Raw genomic sequence first — 16,369 nt, 5'->3', positions numbered from 1 at the left:
TTAAGATTCCAGTTGGAGCTATCTTTCCCTCTTCATGTGCTAAAATGAGGATTAATTAAGAATCTGCTGCTCATAAGGTCAACTTTTTTAATTGTCATCTGTAGTTTTTAGACACTTCTGGGATGTTACAGTATTGACAGAGTGGTGTAATTCAAGGTGAAGCCTCAGCAATAACACTTTTCTTGTTCTATGTAAAAGATACTTAGAGAACTTGCAATTTTGTTCTTTAGTTGATGTGGGGTTTGCAGTAGGTAATGTCTGATACTTTATTTTATGTTCTAAACATTAAAACACAATTCATAAACATTCAAACAATCTTTCCCGAGCTGTCAGTAATACTGACACACAGAACACTCTATTTGATAGTTTTCCCTTCTTTTTGTTCATTTATTCCTTTATAAGCAGATTATAGCCAGTTTTCAACATTCCAGTCATGTGAATCACATCACTAGCTTATAGTAATATGCAGCACTACTGCATTTATGCTCATAAATCAGCAATTCCAACACTATTTATTAGATATGCTCCTGTGCATAGTCAATTAAAACATCTCTTCTGCTGATGCCACTGAAGATTCCATTTTGTCCTCAATGCTTTGATTTTTATTTCCTTTTCACCTTTCTTTTTGATGTTAACATCCATCTTTTTTTGATGTAACATCCTCAGAAGCAGCCAACATACCTTATAGAATATTGATTGTTTTTCTATTGAATTTCACCCAGGGATGTACCATCTTCCAGGGAAAGCACTCCTTTCCACAAAACCCAAGCTAACAGTTCAGTTATCAGAGTGCTCTGTGTTGTTTATGGATCTCCAAGACTGAAGCTCTCCAAGGAGGAAATCAGTCCAGTATTCAAATTTAACTGTTTGGCTTGGCTTGATGAGACCTGGATGGGGATGATAACAGAAATGCCTACAGTTAGCACTGAGATGACCTTTGAAAAGATTGTGATGACACAAAGATTGTTTTTTCTCAGATACACAAAAATTTTGTAAAAATTATCTCAGGACTTCAGCATCCCTGACTTGCTTTAAATTCAGACACAGGCTTATTTTTTAGAAAAGGGTGACTAAAATACCATTTTACTTCTGTTGTTTTTTTTCATGCAAATGGTTACTGGCAAGGCAGCAAACCCTCACTACACTGTATGATTTAGATAGAGAGCACTTTCCTTCCCTGTCAGTGTAAGGCATGCATTTTCTGTCACAGCAGTTGTGTGCTAATGGAGGGAATGAGCTCCCGTTCAGTCCAGCAGCTGCATCCTGTACTCCTGTACGGTGTGAACATTCCACTGCTGCATGCCAGGTCTTTAATGATAGGAAAGGAATACATTTAAAGCTCTGTTGTAAGGCCTGCTGCTAGACTTGGCCTTTCCTTTATGTCTCTCAAGCCAAATAAAACTGAAACAGCAGAAAAAGAGTTAATTGCATTTAGTTTGCCAGCCATGTGCTACAAGTAAAATGGTGAGCATCGTCTTCTGAGAAAAGCAACCCTTTGCCTTACTGTAGTGACAAAATGCTTTGTAAAAGCACAGGGAATTTCTTCTCCTAGAAGAGCTCTGGCTTAGCAGTGCATTAAAAAGTGTTTTACCCTGTATAATGCAGGCATAGCAATGGACAGTGCACTACAGGAGCAGTCACCAAGTCATGCTGTCCCTATTTCTGTGTGTGTAGATGTTATATTATGGAGAGTTTAAAGTCAGTTCTGAAAGAGGATGGCAGTAGCATAAGCAGAGAATAAGCAAGACCTTAGTCCTAGTGATACAGTACTAACAATCAAGGAGAAAACATTTCCTCATTTGAAGATGGTCCCAACTCCAAAGGTGGTGTTCATGCAGCAAGATCTCAAAGACACTGGGGCCCTACCGCCACCACTGAAGATGCAGCAACATTTGCTGCGCAGCATGAGATATCTAACTGATAATATCTAATACGGATTCTAGTGCTCTCATGTCAACAGCAAGCCTTGTTGCTGCATAGAATCATGGCATGGTTAGGTTTGCAAGGGACCTCAAAAATCATCTAGTCCCAGCTCCCCTGAATGGGCAGGGACACATCCCACTAAATCGGGTTGCTCAAAGTCCCATGAAGAAACACAGACATGCAGTATTGGCTCACACAATTACAAAAATAGATTATATTTTCAAAACGTTGTGATGATCCATTTTATGATATAAAGAAGAAATATACATCATTCTTCCTTCAAAAGCATGGCTGTCATCTTTCTGACCACAGCTGCAGGCCTAACTTTTTGGGGTTTTTTTGTTTTTTTTACTGTAAGAGTGACAGAGCACTGGAACAGGCTGCCCAGGGAGGTTGTGGAGTCTCCTTCACTGGAGACATTCAAAACCCACCTGGATGCGTTCCTGTGTGATGTGCTCTAGGTGACCCTGCTCTGGCAGGGGGGGTTGGACTAGATGATCTTTCGAGGTCCCTTCCAACCCCTAGGATTCTATGATTCTATGATTCTATGAACTGCTTCCAGTGCCTAGATGATCTGCTGGATAGTAGTTGTCTGTGGGCAGGCTTTTAACTGAAGTGTTGCTGGTCCATCCCTCCTATTACTTTTTTGCTGGCTGAGATCTGAGCACCCCCATCTCTCTCAGAAATCATTCTAAATTAATCTGCAGATGAGGAAAGAGTTCTCAAGTTTGAGATGGAAAGCTATTACTAATCTAATATTCATTGTTATTTTGATAAATGTATGCTTGGTAATTGATAAAATATCAGTTAAACCAGAGTTTATGGTTGCAGCAGAGCAAGAGAGAAGTGGTGCAGCCACATCATTGCTGTGATGCAGATGGAGCTTAAAAAATAGTACTTACACAGTACGTTGTGTGCATGCTTTGTAACCACCTCAGTTAGAAAAACACATAACTGTGATGATCAGCAGGTTATTCTAATGCAACAACAGATACAGGAAGGAATCAGTAAGAGAAGATTATCTCAAACCAGTTTAAAACCATCAGTGTTTAAAAACATTTTGGAGAGCAGTAAGGATGACAAAGTTCACAGGAAACAAATGACTTTTTATTGAGTTTCCTGATGGCAAAGAACCACATGCTCTCCAAAATTTATATAAGTAATAATTATGAGTAATGTATGGTACTTTGCTGTCAATAAAGTAAGGAAGCAACAATATGTACTAAAACAAATTAAATGGTATTAGGATTCTGGGAACTGAGAAAAACAAGTTGTTTTAGGCTCTGTGTCATCAATGGAGTTTCTCAGCTTAGGAGGTGGAAAGGATGAGAGCACTCACTATAGCTATAAAAAGTGTAAAGCTTGAGTGGGATGAGAGCTAGATGAGTTTTAAGGAAAAACAAACCCTAAACTCGGAAAACATCTGTTTGACTGGATTTTATGTGCCCTGTAATGGATCTTATGCCTTTTGCTCACTCTGTTCAGTGTACAATTACATTACAGTTAGAGTTTATTCTACAAATCACTCATTGGTTCCCCTTCTGGTAATGTAAAGGGGGGAAAGGATCATGCACATTTTTACTTACATCCTTTGGTACAGCATTCTTAGAATATTTGCTGTCTTTGAAGGCAAGGGAAGGCATTGGCACATTTATGTCTAGTCATGGAGCCAAAGGAGTTCAATATGAACATAGACCTGAAGAAGCCCTATGAAAGGAGGAGACTGGCAAAGCTCAGAGAAGCCTGCTCTTGCTGGAAGTTCTATGTAGCTGCAGAGTAAACAGTGTTGCAAATCCAGTTTATTATCAATGCAAATTGGTCCCAGTGGAGGCTACATTTGGATTTGACTGTGTGGTATAGCTCACTGGGTAAGTCCCCACTGCAGGGGGAAAGCAGTGGGGCAAGACCTTGAGGAACGGCCCCTGACGGCAGACAGTGCTGCACAGATGGAAGGATGATCCTGAAGAAGGTTTAGCCTGTGTGGTAGCAGGTTCAGCTCAGCAGCCCGAACCTTCTTCTGGGGGAGTTAGAACAGGCTTCAGCTTCTTTACCAGCCTGGAACAGTTAAGGGCAGCCCCAGGCCAAGGATGGGCTCCGGGGCTGGGGCTGAGAGGAGCCGAAGCATCGGGCCTGACACGTGGGGCCTGGCGGAAGGCCCCCGCTCACACGGGCTCTGAAGCCACCCTACCCTGAAAGTAAGCCAGTAGGCAAGGGCTGGCCGCAGACACGTCCTCCCCAGCCCCTCCAAGAGGACGGGGAGGCAGAGGTGACTCCCTCTGTCAGCACCTCCAGAAGAGGCCAAAAGATGCCCCTCTCACAGGCTTCAGCTGGTTCAAAGATCTCACCAATCAGGTGAGCCACGCTCGTCGTAAAACCCGTTCTCTTTTCGCCCCATCCATAACCTTTCCTTTCATTTTACCGTTCCCAAGCCGTGGGGGAGAGAAAGGAGGAGCGCGGTGCCTGCGCGGGGCCCGGGCCGGGCGGGGGCACTTCCCTCGCTCAGCCCGCACGGAGCCCCGCCAGCCCGCGGCGGGGCCCGGGTCCCGCTGCCGCTCCCGCGCTGGGCTCTGGGCGGGGAGCGGGTGGGTGGGGAAAGCCGAGCGCCCGCCGGCGGGACTCGCTCGCCTCGGCCGGCGGAGGGGGCGGCTCGACTCGGGCAGCCCCGCCTGCCCGGCGCCGGAGGAGTTAAGCGGCCGCGCTGCCGGGGGGCTGCCCGCCGGCGGGGAGGGGGTTAAGCGCCTGGCGGCGGCCGCCGCTCGGGGCCGCGCAGCTCCGCGCGCCGGAGCCGTTACAGCGGGAAGATGGCGACGGAGGGCGCGAGCAGCGAGCCGGGCGCTGGCGGGCGGGAGGACTCGGCGGCCACGGCAGCGGTAACCGGCTGGGCGGGAGAGGGGGCATCGACCCCGCTGGGGCGAGGAGGGCTCCCCGGGGGAACGGGATGAAGCGGTGCTTGCAGACCTGCCCCCCCCCCCCACTCCGTCCCCCCCCGCCCTCTGTCTTCTCCCTCGGGGCGGGACAGGGCTCAGCTGCAGCGTCGGGACCCGCCGCACCCGAGCCCTGTCCTGCCCGGGGGAGAAGAGAGAGGGGCGCGGGGTCTCCGTCCCTGTCGGCCTCCCTCTTTCCCCCAGCGGGGTCGGTGGGTTCTCTCGCCCATTGTTCCTTCCCGCTGCTCTGGCGCGGGGCCGGCGTGCGGCTCCCGGGAGGGGGCACGAAGCGGGGGGTGGGGAAACCGCTTCCCGGTTTCGCCTCTCGCGCCCACCCCCCTTTTCCCGCCGCTCGCCCCCGCCGAGGCGGCTGCGCCCCGTCCCCCCCGCAGGACGGAGGTGGTGATAGCGGCCGGGGCGCTGGGAGCTGTCAGACCAGGGCCGGGGGGATTGTTGGTCTTTAACCCTTTGCCGGACCCGCCAAGAAGCTCGCTTTCTGCTTCCTTCTCCCCGTGGTGGCGTTTTCGGCGCAGGGACAGCGGTCCCTGCCCTTCCCCTCTCGCCCCCGCCCCGAGCGCCGGCGTGTGGAGATGTCTCCGTTCCCCGAGCCTGCGCCCCAGGGTCAGGATCTGACTCCCCGCTTAAAATATCCTCAAAAGCCGAGCAGAACCCACACCAGCGCCCCCCCCCCCCCACCTCCCGGTGTGTCTTCGCTGCGGGTGGGTGAGGCGCCCGGGGCGGCGGGGCGACGCGGTGCCGGGGGAGGCTGCGCTCCCTCCCTTGGCGAGCGGCGGGCTCCGCTCCTCGCCGACCGAGCCCCTGGGGGGAGCGGGGCTTCATCCCGTCGGGCGGCTTGATCCCCTGGTGGGCCCCCAGCTCCTCACCTGCGGGGCGGCAGGGCCCTCAGCCCGGCAGCTCTCCCTGGCCCGGCGCGTCCCGGACCTGGCGTGGTCAAACCTGCCAGGGACCGAGGGTCTTGGTCAGCCCGTTATTCGCCTGGCTGGGAGCCGTCCTGGGAGCCTGAGCGGCCAGGTCCAAAGCCAGGCTCTGAGTCTTCGCCCTTGTAGCCACGCGCAAAGTTTAGGGCAGCAAAACCGTCGTGGTGCACGTTTCACTTAGGACCGTTTCTGAAGGTGATGGCCCCAGAAGGGAGGGGACGCAAGTTTCTGTGAAACTGAGGTTATTGCTGCCATTTTAATTTTATTTTTTAATTTTGTTTTCTTTCTGACAGACACTAATTCTTATCTGAAATCCTGTTCTAACTTAGTCTTCCTTGTGTGTTCTAACTTCTGCAGTGTTGTGGAAATCAAATTTAAACTTAAAAAAGTAAACCTTGCACAGTGAATATTTATGACATCACTGTCTTTTCAAACAATGACATAGTCATGGCATAAATTAAAAGTAAAAAGAACTCTGTGCAATGAAAAGATTAAAAAAAAATTATACAGTACTCCAGTATTCCTCTTGAAGGGTTAGTGTGAATAGCTTATTTTCTCTCTTTAAAACTCGAGACACATTATGAATTAGATCACCTTGATTACTTATAAGATCACAGTAAGCATCCAGCTGACGGTCTTGTAAGTCACGCTAAACTTCAGCTTGGAACTAAATATGGTTTTCTGTACAGTTTTAGATTATTTTTCTTCAGTTCTCAGAATCCTGATTGCAGAAATGGCAGGTAAAAAGACCTGTAAGAACAGTATTTGTAATAGTAATGTATCAATGTAAATTTTAACATGTAAGCAGGAGATATGTAGCGCAGGAGATATGTAGCACAGGAGAGTTTCTTGATACTAAATGCTCTTACTGCATCTTGGTACACTAAGTAAGATCACTGGCAAAAAAGATACTTTTTGCTGGTTTTAGAAGCACTGTAGAAAAGGATTAAAAGTGCCCCTCTCCCTCCTTATTTTACATTCACCAGGGAATTTGACTGAAAAAGCCTAGACTGTTCTGTGGTGTGTTACATTTCGGAACAAAGCCAATAATCTTGTCATTTTGACTTTCCTTGGATGGGCCACAGCATTGGTAAACCCACCACTTCTTTCCCACAAAATATTGGTATTTTTATTGTAAGAATGACAAGGAAATATGGCAGGGGAGTGGTTCTGATCTTTTTTCATACCTGCACAGCTTGATTACACTGAAGCCAGTGATTGTTGGTGCAATTTGGACTAGAATTGAGAGAAGACATATGTCTGTATTTTAAAACATCTTTGAATGACTTCCATCTGCATAATGTCTACCAATTATGATTATATGATAGCAAAAAATAATCCAATTTCACAGTCTTTTTGTTGAAATATTGAACATCAGCCTGCAGCACGGAGAGGGCTTGCTTGTCATGCATTGTAGGTTCAGTGTAGCTTTAACAAAGCCTATGAAAAGCCTGTTAACGTCAAACATGAAGTTTTAAAAAATGATTCTGTAGAATTTCTGGATTTTATTTTGCTTTATCAGTGATCAAAAGTATAGATGTTATTTTTCTCTGGAAGACAGTACATTCCACTGTCTCTAAAGCTGTACATATAGAGGAAATGGGCAGAATGGAATCTTGACTCCTCTGAAGTGAGTAGGGATTTTGCTGCTGTCTTCATCAGAATGATGTGTGTGTACCCAAGACGACCAGTCTCAGTTACTCTGGGTCATATAACAGTATAAAAAAAAGTTGCACTATGGAAAAACCAGTCAATACTAAAAAAAATAAATTGATAACTGGAGAGAAATTCCATGACACTTTGTGGTGATGTGTGAAATGTTATGGTTAGCTTGATATCTTCACTATCAATCGATCTGCAAGAATGTTTGCAGTGGAACTGCCATTCTGGTCAATACAGTGAAATGCTAAATAATGGTTTGATCTGATCAATTATATGTGCTGATTTAGATAGTTTGGAAAGATTCTTATCTGAAATATATTGCAAGTAGCAGAAAATGAGAGCATAACCATTGGAAAGCAAAGATTATGTCTGTTATTAGGAATTACATCCTGGAAAACGGTCAGTTGCGAAAGGACTTGTACTCTGATGAGGACAGTGATCATTAATCAGAGTTCTCAGTGGAGTGTCATTGCTCATCTAATTTGATGCGTGAGGCTGTTGTGTTACAACAGGAAGGTGAGATGCAGAGACACCACAGTTCTCTCTTAGTCCTGCTGCTCCTCTGTGAGGAGAGATTGCTCTTGATCCATCTTGCAGTGATATACTTCAAACCTCCTTTCTGCCTCTCCTCACCCTACTCCAAACTACACCATAGCTTTTCTTGTGTCTTCTACTCCATGACCTGCAGCCTCTGTTCCTTTGTTGTGAATGTGCTTGGGTATGAAAAGCAAGCCACTGAATGTAGTCCACTTTGTAAATGTTCCTTTCTCTTCCAAATGTGGACTTGTCACACTGCCTGTCATTAAAGGTGAAGTGCAGAGGGGCAAAACTGTGAGCCGGATTGATGAAAATGGCATGGAGGTGCAAATCTGCTGCATGCAGTATGTCCTGTTGTTCTTCCAACCACTTTGACTTCATTTGTGTGGTTGTTGGCCGTAGCAAGATAGGAATAGAGATGGAAATTAGGACAGGAAGGAGAGAGTTTGAGATCTGCCTCTGCACCCACTCCTACCCAAGAAAGGGATCAATTGATTTACAAAACCTGTGTAATCCTTGAATATGTAAATGGAAAGGTGTCAAATAGGCTTAGGGAAGAGGTACTGCCTCTATGGCACCTGAATTAAAGTTTTCCTGGCCATTGATTTTTTGGTTCTTTTGTAGCACAGGGCAAGGCATAAAATTCTGGAAGGCTTAAACTGGAAAACTTATAAAGGTAGCTTCAACAACGTGTACTTCTATCTGGATCTAATAGTATACTATTTGCCTTAGAAGTGACTTAGCTGAAAGCGACTTTCTAAATATTGAAGGGTTGTGGGCCTAGATCCATAAAAAAAGATTTAGTTACCTAACTTGCACCAAAATAAAAAATTACTAAGTTTCTTTGTGGCTGCTAATAGATTGAAAACATGTTTTAACAGCTATGACAATATCTGTGTGTCTGTAAAGGTCAGTGTCTTACTAATTTTGGAGGGGTCAGGGGCTGAGTTTTTTGTTTCCAAAATAAATTTACCGGTTTTGAGGTATGTTTACGGTTAATGTTGAAGCTGTTAGAAGTTTTGCACTTAGCTCAGGCAAAAAAAGCCCCACAGCAACTTAAACAAAACCTCCTGTATACCTTTTAAAGAAAACCTTTGGAAAATCCAGAAAGCTAGGGAGCTGTGCTCGAGGAAGAGAAGAGCAGAATAAGCATGTAGCTTCATGTGGTGATCAATCCATTAAAATTCATTGAGCTAGTGGATGGAGATGATTAAATGCATGTAAAGTCCCCTCATGATCCCTCAGATATGACTGTATGACTTTTTATGCATGTCTTGGATGTTAATATTGGATGATATTCTCTTCAGCAAGAAGCTCAGTCATAGTTGAGGAGCAAGTTCTATAGTATTCTTTTGCTTGAAAGATATTTCTTGATACTCTTTTTTTGTTTCTGTTGCCAAGTGCATTTCTATAGGTCACATCTTACTTCTAAAGTTCATCTTGAATGAGCTGGGAAATGGACTGGTACTTTTCCACCAGATAATTTCTGAAGAAGCGTGGGATCACAGGCTCTTATTCTAGTTTCAGACTAAAGAACAAGTGCTCCACAGCCAAAGCAATACATTATATTTTTCCCTGAAGTATTAAAGAATACTGTAATAGATATTATAATCACTTCCTTTAATCCCCTCTCTGCAGAGTTTTCTTTATTAGAAAAGGGTTAGGATTCATTTCACCACAGAGCTGTGTTTATATTGAGGTAGGTCTTGAAACATCCTTTCATAGTTGGTGGCATAAAGTTAAGTGGTTAGGAGGAATAACCTGTTTCAGAAACAGGTTTGTGAGCTTCTCTTTTTGAGTGAAGTGACTTAGCTGACTCTTGGAGGTATGGATAAGGTTCAAGATACTTAAATTTAAGTGTCTATATATATGAACAATGTTTAGTATCCCATTACAGACAGTAGAAAATCTGGTCATACAATTATGTCATAGAATCATAGAATGGTTTCAATTTAAAGGGACCTTAAAGATCATCTAGTTCCAACCCCTCTGCATTGGCAGGGAGACCTCCCACTAGTCCAGGTTGCTCAAAGCCCCATCCGACTTGGCCTCAAACACTTCCAGGGATGAGGCATCCACAGCTTCCCTGGGCAACCTGTTCCAGTGTCTCACCACCCTCATAGTGAAGAATTTCTTCCTAATGTCTAATCTAAATCTCCCCTCTTCCAGTTTTAATCCATTACCCCTTGTCCTCTCACTACATACTCTGGTAAAAATCCCCTCCCCAGCTTTCCTGTAGGCCTCCTTCAGGTACTGGAAGGCCACTCTAAGGTCTCCGCAGAGCCTTCTCTTCTCCAGACTGAACAACCCTAGCTCTCGCAGCCTGTCTTTGTAGAAGAGCTGCTCCAGCTCAGTGATCATCCCCATGGCCCTCATCTGGATGTGCTCCAACAGCTCCATCTCCTTCCTGTGTTGGGGGCTCGAGAACTGGACACAGTACTCAAGGTGAGGTCTCAGTGAGAGCAGAGAGGAAGAATTGCTCCCTTAATCTCTGACCACGCTTCAATACAGTCAGTGAGGCCAATAGTTCTGGTGGCTGGTCAGCTGAATAGCTTTCTTGGCTCTTTTGACTAGGTTGATCAGTTCTGTGTTGAAAATAAAGGGACATTAGATACCTAGCTTACATAGCTGAGACCTACCTTTAAGTGTCTTAGTTCTATCTTGAAGGCTACCGAGCCTTCTTACTTTTAGAACCTCATTTTGGAAGTCGTCTTTGGAATCCTCAAGAGGATTCTTGTGTGTATTTAATGGAACTCGATATAAAATATGTAACAAATATAGATATGCACCTTTCCCTTCCCTTCTGAAAGGATTCTTTTTTATTTGTTCATTTTGGTTTTTTTGGGGGTGTTGTTGTTTTTGTGACAGCTTTTCCCTATGTGTTTTCCTGTATACCATTTTCATACCTCTTCCCCCTGTATTTCCACTTCAACCCTTAGTTATGCTCCTGAAGTTTCTCTCCCAAGTGCTGGATTATTACACAGCTCCATGTTAAAAAGGCTAGGTAGCTGCTTTCTGAGCAGGAAGGAGCTTGTTTTCCATGGTCATGGGAAAGTACAAATCTGTGGCTTTTACGCATTACGTATTCATACTTCTGCTGAAGGCAGCAGAGTTTGTAAGAGCTGCTGTGGTAGCACAGTGAACAACACTCTTAGCTCCTGAAGTTGCAGGTGCTATCAGCTGGGCTAGGTCAACAAAACCAAACCACTGGCACTGTCAATCCCTCACAAGCATTCTTTTTTAATTTTTTTTTTTTTTTTTTTCAGAGGGGTGGTGATGGGATAAATGTAACCCTAAAGATTTTTACCATCTCTGCTCTATATAGCTTCATATGTGGGAAAGAGTCTTTTCTGTTCCTGTGCTTCTTGGTGACCTTCCAATTTCAGCCTTCTTCTGTCTTTTCCAAATATGATGGAGGTGGGAAAATACCTGTCCAGTTTGATCACTGCTGTCCTAAATCGTCCTCCTCTTGTTTGGAAGAGATGCTTCTGGGTTTTTCTTGGTTCATGTTAGAGCTTCTTTTAATCTTCAGCAATGCAGGTTATAATTTTCCCTGTACTCTTTTTGCAATACATGTACAGGTAATTGAACAAGTATTAGCCAATTAGCAGTTCACTCTATTCACAGAATCACAGAATCTTAGGCATTGGAAGGGACCTTGAAAGATCATCCAGTGCAACCCCCCTGCCAGAGCAGGGTCACCTAGAGCACATCACACAGGAACATGTCCAGGTGGGTTTTTAATGTTTCCAGTGAAGGAGACTCCACAACCTCTCTGGGCAGCCTGTTCCAGTGCTCTTGTCACTCTCACAGTAAAGAAGTTTTTTCTGATGTTTACATGGAACCTCCTTGTTCCAGTTTGCATCCATTGCCCCTTGTCCTATCATTAGACATCACTGAAAAAAGCCTGGCTCCATCCTCTTGACATTCGCCCTTAACGCATTTGTAAACATTTATGAGGTCGCCCCTCAGTCTCCTCCAAGCTAAAGAGACCCAGCTCCCTCAGCCTTCCTCGTAAGGGAGATGTTCCACTCTCTTAATCACCTTTGTGGCTCTGCGCTGGACTCTTTCAAACAGTTCCCTGTCCTTCTTGAACTGAGGGGCCCAGAACTGGACACAATACTCCAGATGCAGCCTCACCAAGGCAGAATAGAGGGGGAGGAGAACCTCTCTTGACCTACTAACCATACCCTTTCTAATGCACCCCAGGATGCCATTGGCCTTCTTGGCCACAAGGGCACATTGGTGGCTCATGGTCATCCTCCTGTCCACCAGGACCCCCAGGTCCCTTTCTCCTACACTGCTCTCCAGCAGGTCAGCCCCCAGCTTCTACTGGTGCATAGGGTTGTTCTTCCCCAGATGGAAGATTCTGTCGTCAGTACACCTGCTGCCAGGCAACACACACCCCTTACAAAACTGGTATGAAAAAAACATGGAGTTTTTTTTAGAGGCATAGAAGACTGAATTGTAGTCATTGTCAGGTACTTTATTCCTATAAATCAAATAAACCAGACATTTTAAAATCCAAAAGAGGACAAAAAAATTATCTTGTGTTTTGGTTGTGTATGCCAAATTTCACTCTGGGGCAGTGTATTGGGTATCTCTGTTATAAAACCATGGCTCAGTTACATAGTTGTTAAATTGTTACTGCTTGGCACTTTAGGAGAGGTATTGTAGCTAAACCCCATATGACACATAAGCCATCAGCTACTACTGCAGTCTTTATTTTCTGGGGATCTGCTTACTGCTCCACTGGAAGATGTGAGGAAGATTACTTTTGTAGATCTAAACAGTAGTTTATGATCTAGGCAAAAAGTGCTCCAACTGAATAAAAACTTCAGGCAAGCCTTCTGTGACTGACATCTTGTTCCCCAAAAAATGGCACTGAAGTGTTTAGGAGGGAGTATAGTTTTATTTCACCATACATTTTATCTGTCCAGGTCTTAAAAATGTTTTCGCTACTATGCTTGAGAACATGTTACATTTTTTAACTCTATATTTTGGTCCATTTAGGGTAAGCTATATTGTAGCTACATAAATGCTGCTTCAGAGATGTGCATGGGGGAAGGTGTAGCAGTTTCTTCAGCAATGACCACGCACGCACTCTTATCCTGGATGAGGCGTTTCAGGGTTGCTCATCCATAGTCATGAAATGTTAAGATGTCCGTTAAGTACTGGGGAAAAAGTGGTCATTCTAGTATTGGAATTTATCAGATAAAGTTATTATAAAAAAAGCCTCGATGGGCATAAAATTATTCAGAAACAAGACTTGAAAAATGATGGCTTATATTTTTATTTAATGGTAAAATAATGATGCACATCTGATTGATGCCATTTTTCATACACTAAAGTGACTGTTCTATAAATGGATACAGGTACTTCAGCCCAGATACTTCTTCTCTCTTTCATCCTAAAAAGCTCTTAAATTCATTATTTCACTTTTTCTGTTTGTGTGTCTTTTCTGGTTGATTTTGGACGTAAGTTTGATGAGCTTTTGTTCTTCGTATGTGAAGACTTGTCTGATAGAGTGTATAGCATGGAGAGTGTGGGTAATAATAGATTGCATTTTCTATGTGTAGTAAAACAAAAGGCATCAAACAAAATTAAGCTGATGGCAAACTAACCACGAAGGCTGTGGTTCTTAATAAAATGTGTGGAATGTTGTGGATGCTAAAATTACATAGGGATTCAAAAAGCAACAGGGGTAATTCATAACAGATACATCAGCCAAGGGCTACTACATGCAAAAATCACAATTGCTGGTTCAGAAGGTGCATAAGCTGAAAATTGCTGGAGCCTTGAAGAGTATTTCTGGGAAGTATTGTCATGTGCTTGTCCTTCTCTGGTACTGATTTCAAGGCATCTATTGGCTGCTTTTGGAGACAGGATGGTTGGCTAAAAGGGTTTCTTGTCTAAGATGCTAGAGTTGTTCACATATGGAGTGGTTTTACTAGTACTTATTTCAAGTTTTTAAAACTAAAAAAATATAAAAGCTAAGCTTTGTATTGTGTTTTTTTATTAACACTTTCTCGGTTTTATTTATATCTATAAATTATCAGACAGCACTTTCAATTGCTTGTTATTGCTGTCTTTTCATATGTTCTAGTTCAGGGCATGTACTTGAGCAAATTTACTTTAATTGCTTCATCAGATGCTTAGTTAAAAAAGCTTATCACTGCATCACATATGTTGAAGAATGCCTCTGGTTTGCTAAGAATGTGTGTTTTCATTTTTGTCTTCTGGAAGACTGTAGAAATGAAGCTTCTCCTGCTATTTACAATCAGTCTTTTGACAAAGAGCTGCCTTGTGTTAAAGCTCCTGACAAGCTGAATTGACTGACTTGAGGAGTAGAATTATGTTTCTTGCACTGTACTTTTTTTTTTTTTTTTTTTTTTTGGATGCCCCTCTTAACTTTGTCTATCAGAAACCTTCAGTGCCTTTTTTGACATATTTTAGAAAGGAAAGATAATGTCATGGTTAAACCACTGAATGGAGACTTAAAATAGTGTTAGTGAATATAGTGTCTTAGACTACCTGCTTTCTCTATGGTTTGGAAAAAAGCCCTGATAGCTCTCTGTCAGCTTTCCATCTGAAAAATTGAGAGTTTTTCTTTATTACAAAGGAAGTTAAATCAATTGCTGTCCTTGAACTATTAGATATTATGAAGTGGTTCATAGAAGAAGAAGGGTGTATAAGTGAGTCCTCCTGTCTGCCTGAACTAAATTTAGTAGTTAGGAGTGCTGGCAGTGAAATCTACTGCAGTCTGTAAGGTTAAATCTAGATTACTGACACCATATTACCTGAGGAACTGTGTACATTTAGTAACTTTTCACTTTATATGTGTCCATGGATTGATGAGGACCATACTGAATATTGAGGAGCACTGTGTGAGGCTGCTGCAACAACGTATGCCAGGAAAAAGCCTTCAGAGAAATCAGCTGTTTGCCTTGATCCATTGGCATGAAGAGTAAAAGGTACCTTTTGAATTAGAGGAACAATTGACCCAGGTAGCAAAAATAGATAACTATATTTCAGTCTAGAAATATTGGTTGGTGCGGTTGGTCCTGTGCCTGAAACAGTTACACTTAATAGAAATCATCCTGTTGTTGATCCATGTTGTTTGTATAAATGAAGAAGCTCAATCCAGTGTACCTGGAATTTAATATGAGGGTGGTGGATCACTGGAACAGGTTGTCTAGAGAGGAGGTGGAGACCCCGTCCCTGGAGACATTCAAGGTCAGGCTTGACAGGGCTCTGAGCAATCTGTTCTAGTGAGAGATGTCCCTGCTTATTATAGAGGGGTTGGACTAGGTGAGCTTTAGAGGTCCCTTCCAACCCAAGACATTCTATGATTCTATGTAACTAAAGTTCTGACATACAGTTCTCACTAGCCATTTGTGCATGTCTGTGTGTTTTAACTACAAAGTAAAAACGGAACACATAGGAAATCTAAGCACTTATAGCTTTTGGATAGTTTTGGTTTTCTAGCCTGAGGGAAGAACAACTGTTTTTTCTTGCCTTGAGAAAGCAAGAATTGTGCTTGCTTTAATTTTAATTGGATTTTCCTGTGATGAAGTTAAGCTTCTGGGTAGCTGAACTCTTAGATTTTCCGTCGTTCGGGGGCAGTATATCCAGAGAAACAGGTCAGCTACTTTGGCAACTGATGACTTCATACTGAAGACAGCTGAGTGTCCACATCTCAGGACTCTGTTAGGAGACACATCTACACCATAGCAAGAAATGTAGTATTTCATTTGCAGTAAGTGGTGTGTTGGAAATAAAGCTGGTCAGCTGCATCTGGCACATGGAATAAGGATTGTTTTCTCTCCGTTGAAATGACCCCTTGTAATTTCACTAAAAGTGTCCTTGTGTTAGCATTGTGGATATTGGTAAACAAGAGATTTGTATTAATCTTATCTACTACCTTTATGATTTGTAAATATTAATAACATTCACCCTCCCCAGATCCAAAACCAAGACTTCCAGCCTTGTACTCTTTCCTCATGTAATAGTTACTACTTCCCTCTTCACCATTTTAGTTGGCCAATTTAGATGAGGACTTTATGGAGTACTTGAGGTGTGGCTTTACCACAGCAAAATGAGAATGTTAACCACAGGGAAAATGAGAATGTTAACCTTGTGTGTGAGGATTTGTCTGCCAGCTTCCCATGTGAAGTAGATTTTCCTGCCACTTGATGAAGAAGTTTATTAAAACTGGTCCTAGAGGTGCCCCACTACTTATCTGTCTCCATCTTGAAAAGCCATTGTTACCCATAGTGTTTGCTTCCTACCCATGAAGTGTCTCTTCATCCAGTACTGTTGGATAGGAATTTCTGTAATATTTGGTATGGGAATTTGTCCAAAACATTTTCAAAATCTAATGTA

At 43.5% G+C, this 16,369-nt stretch overlaps 1 protein-coding gene across 1 annotated transcript in view; it reads left to right on the top strand.

The window, feature by feature from the left end:
- Positions 1-4,671: 4,671 nt before the first annotated feature.
- CTTNBP2 (cortactin binding protein 2) overlaps positions 4,672-16,369 on the top strand; it is an 88,747-nt gene continuing 77,049 nt past the window's right edge. Inside the window, exon 1 of the mRNA XM_051636337.1 lies at positions 4,672-4,793. Within this exon, the coding sequence (XP_051492297.1) occupies positions 4,725-4,793 (69 nt within the window). The 5' untranslated portion in view covers positions 4,672-4,724. The remainder of the gene's footprint in view (positions 4,794-16,369) is intronic.

The sequence above is a fragment of the Apus apus genome, chromosome 1 (genome assembly GCF_020740795.1).
Source record: "Apus apus isolate bApuApu2 chromosome 1, bApuApu2.pri.cur, whole genome shotgun sequence".
Classification (NCBI taxonomy): domain Eukaryota; kingdom Metazoa; phylum Chordata; class Aves; order Apodiformes; family Apodidae; genus Apus; species Apus apus.
The sequence above is the reverse complement of the archived record's forward strand: the minus strand, read 5'-3'. Positions and strand labels throughout refer to the sequence as shown.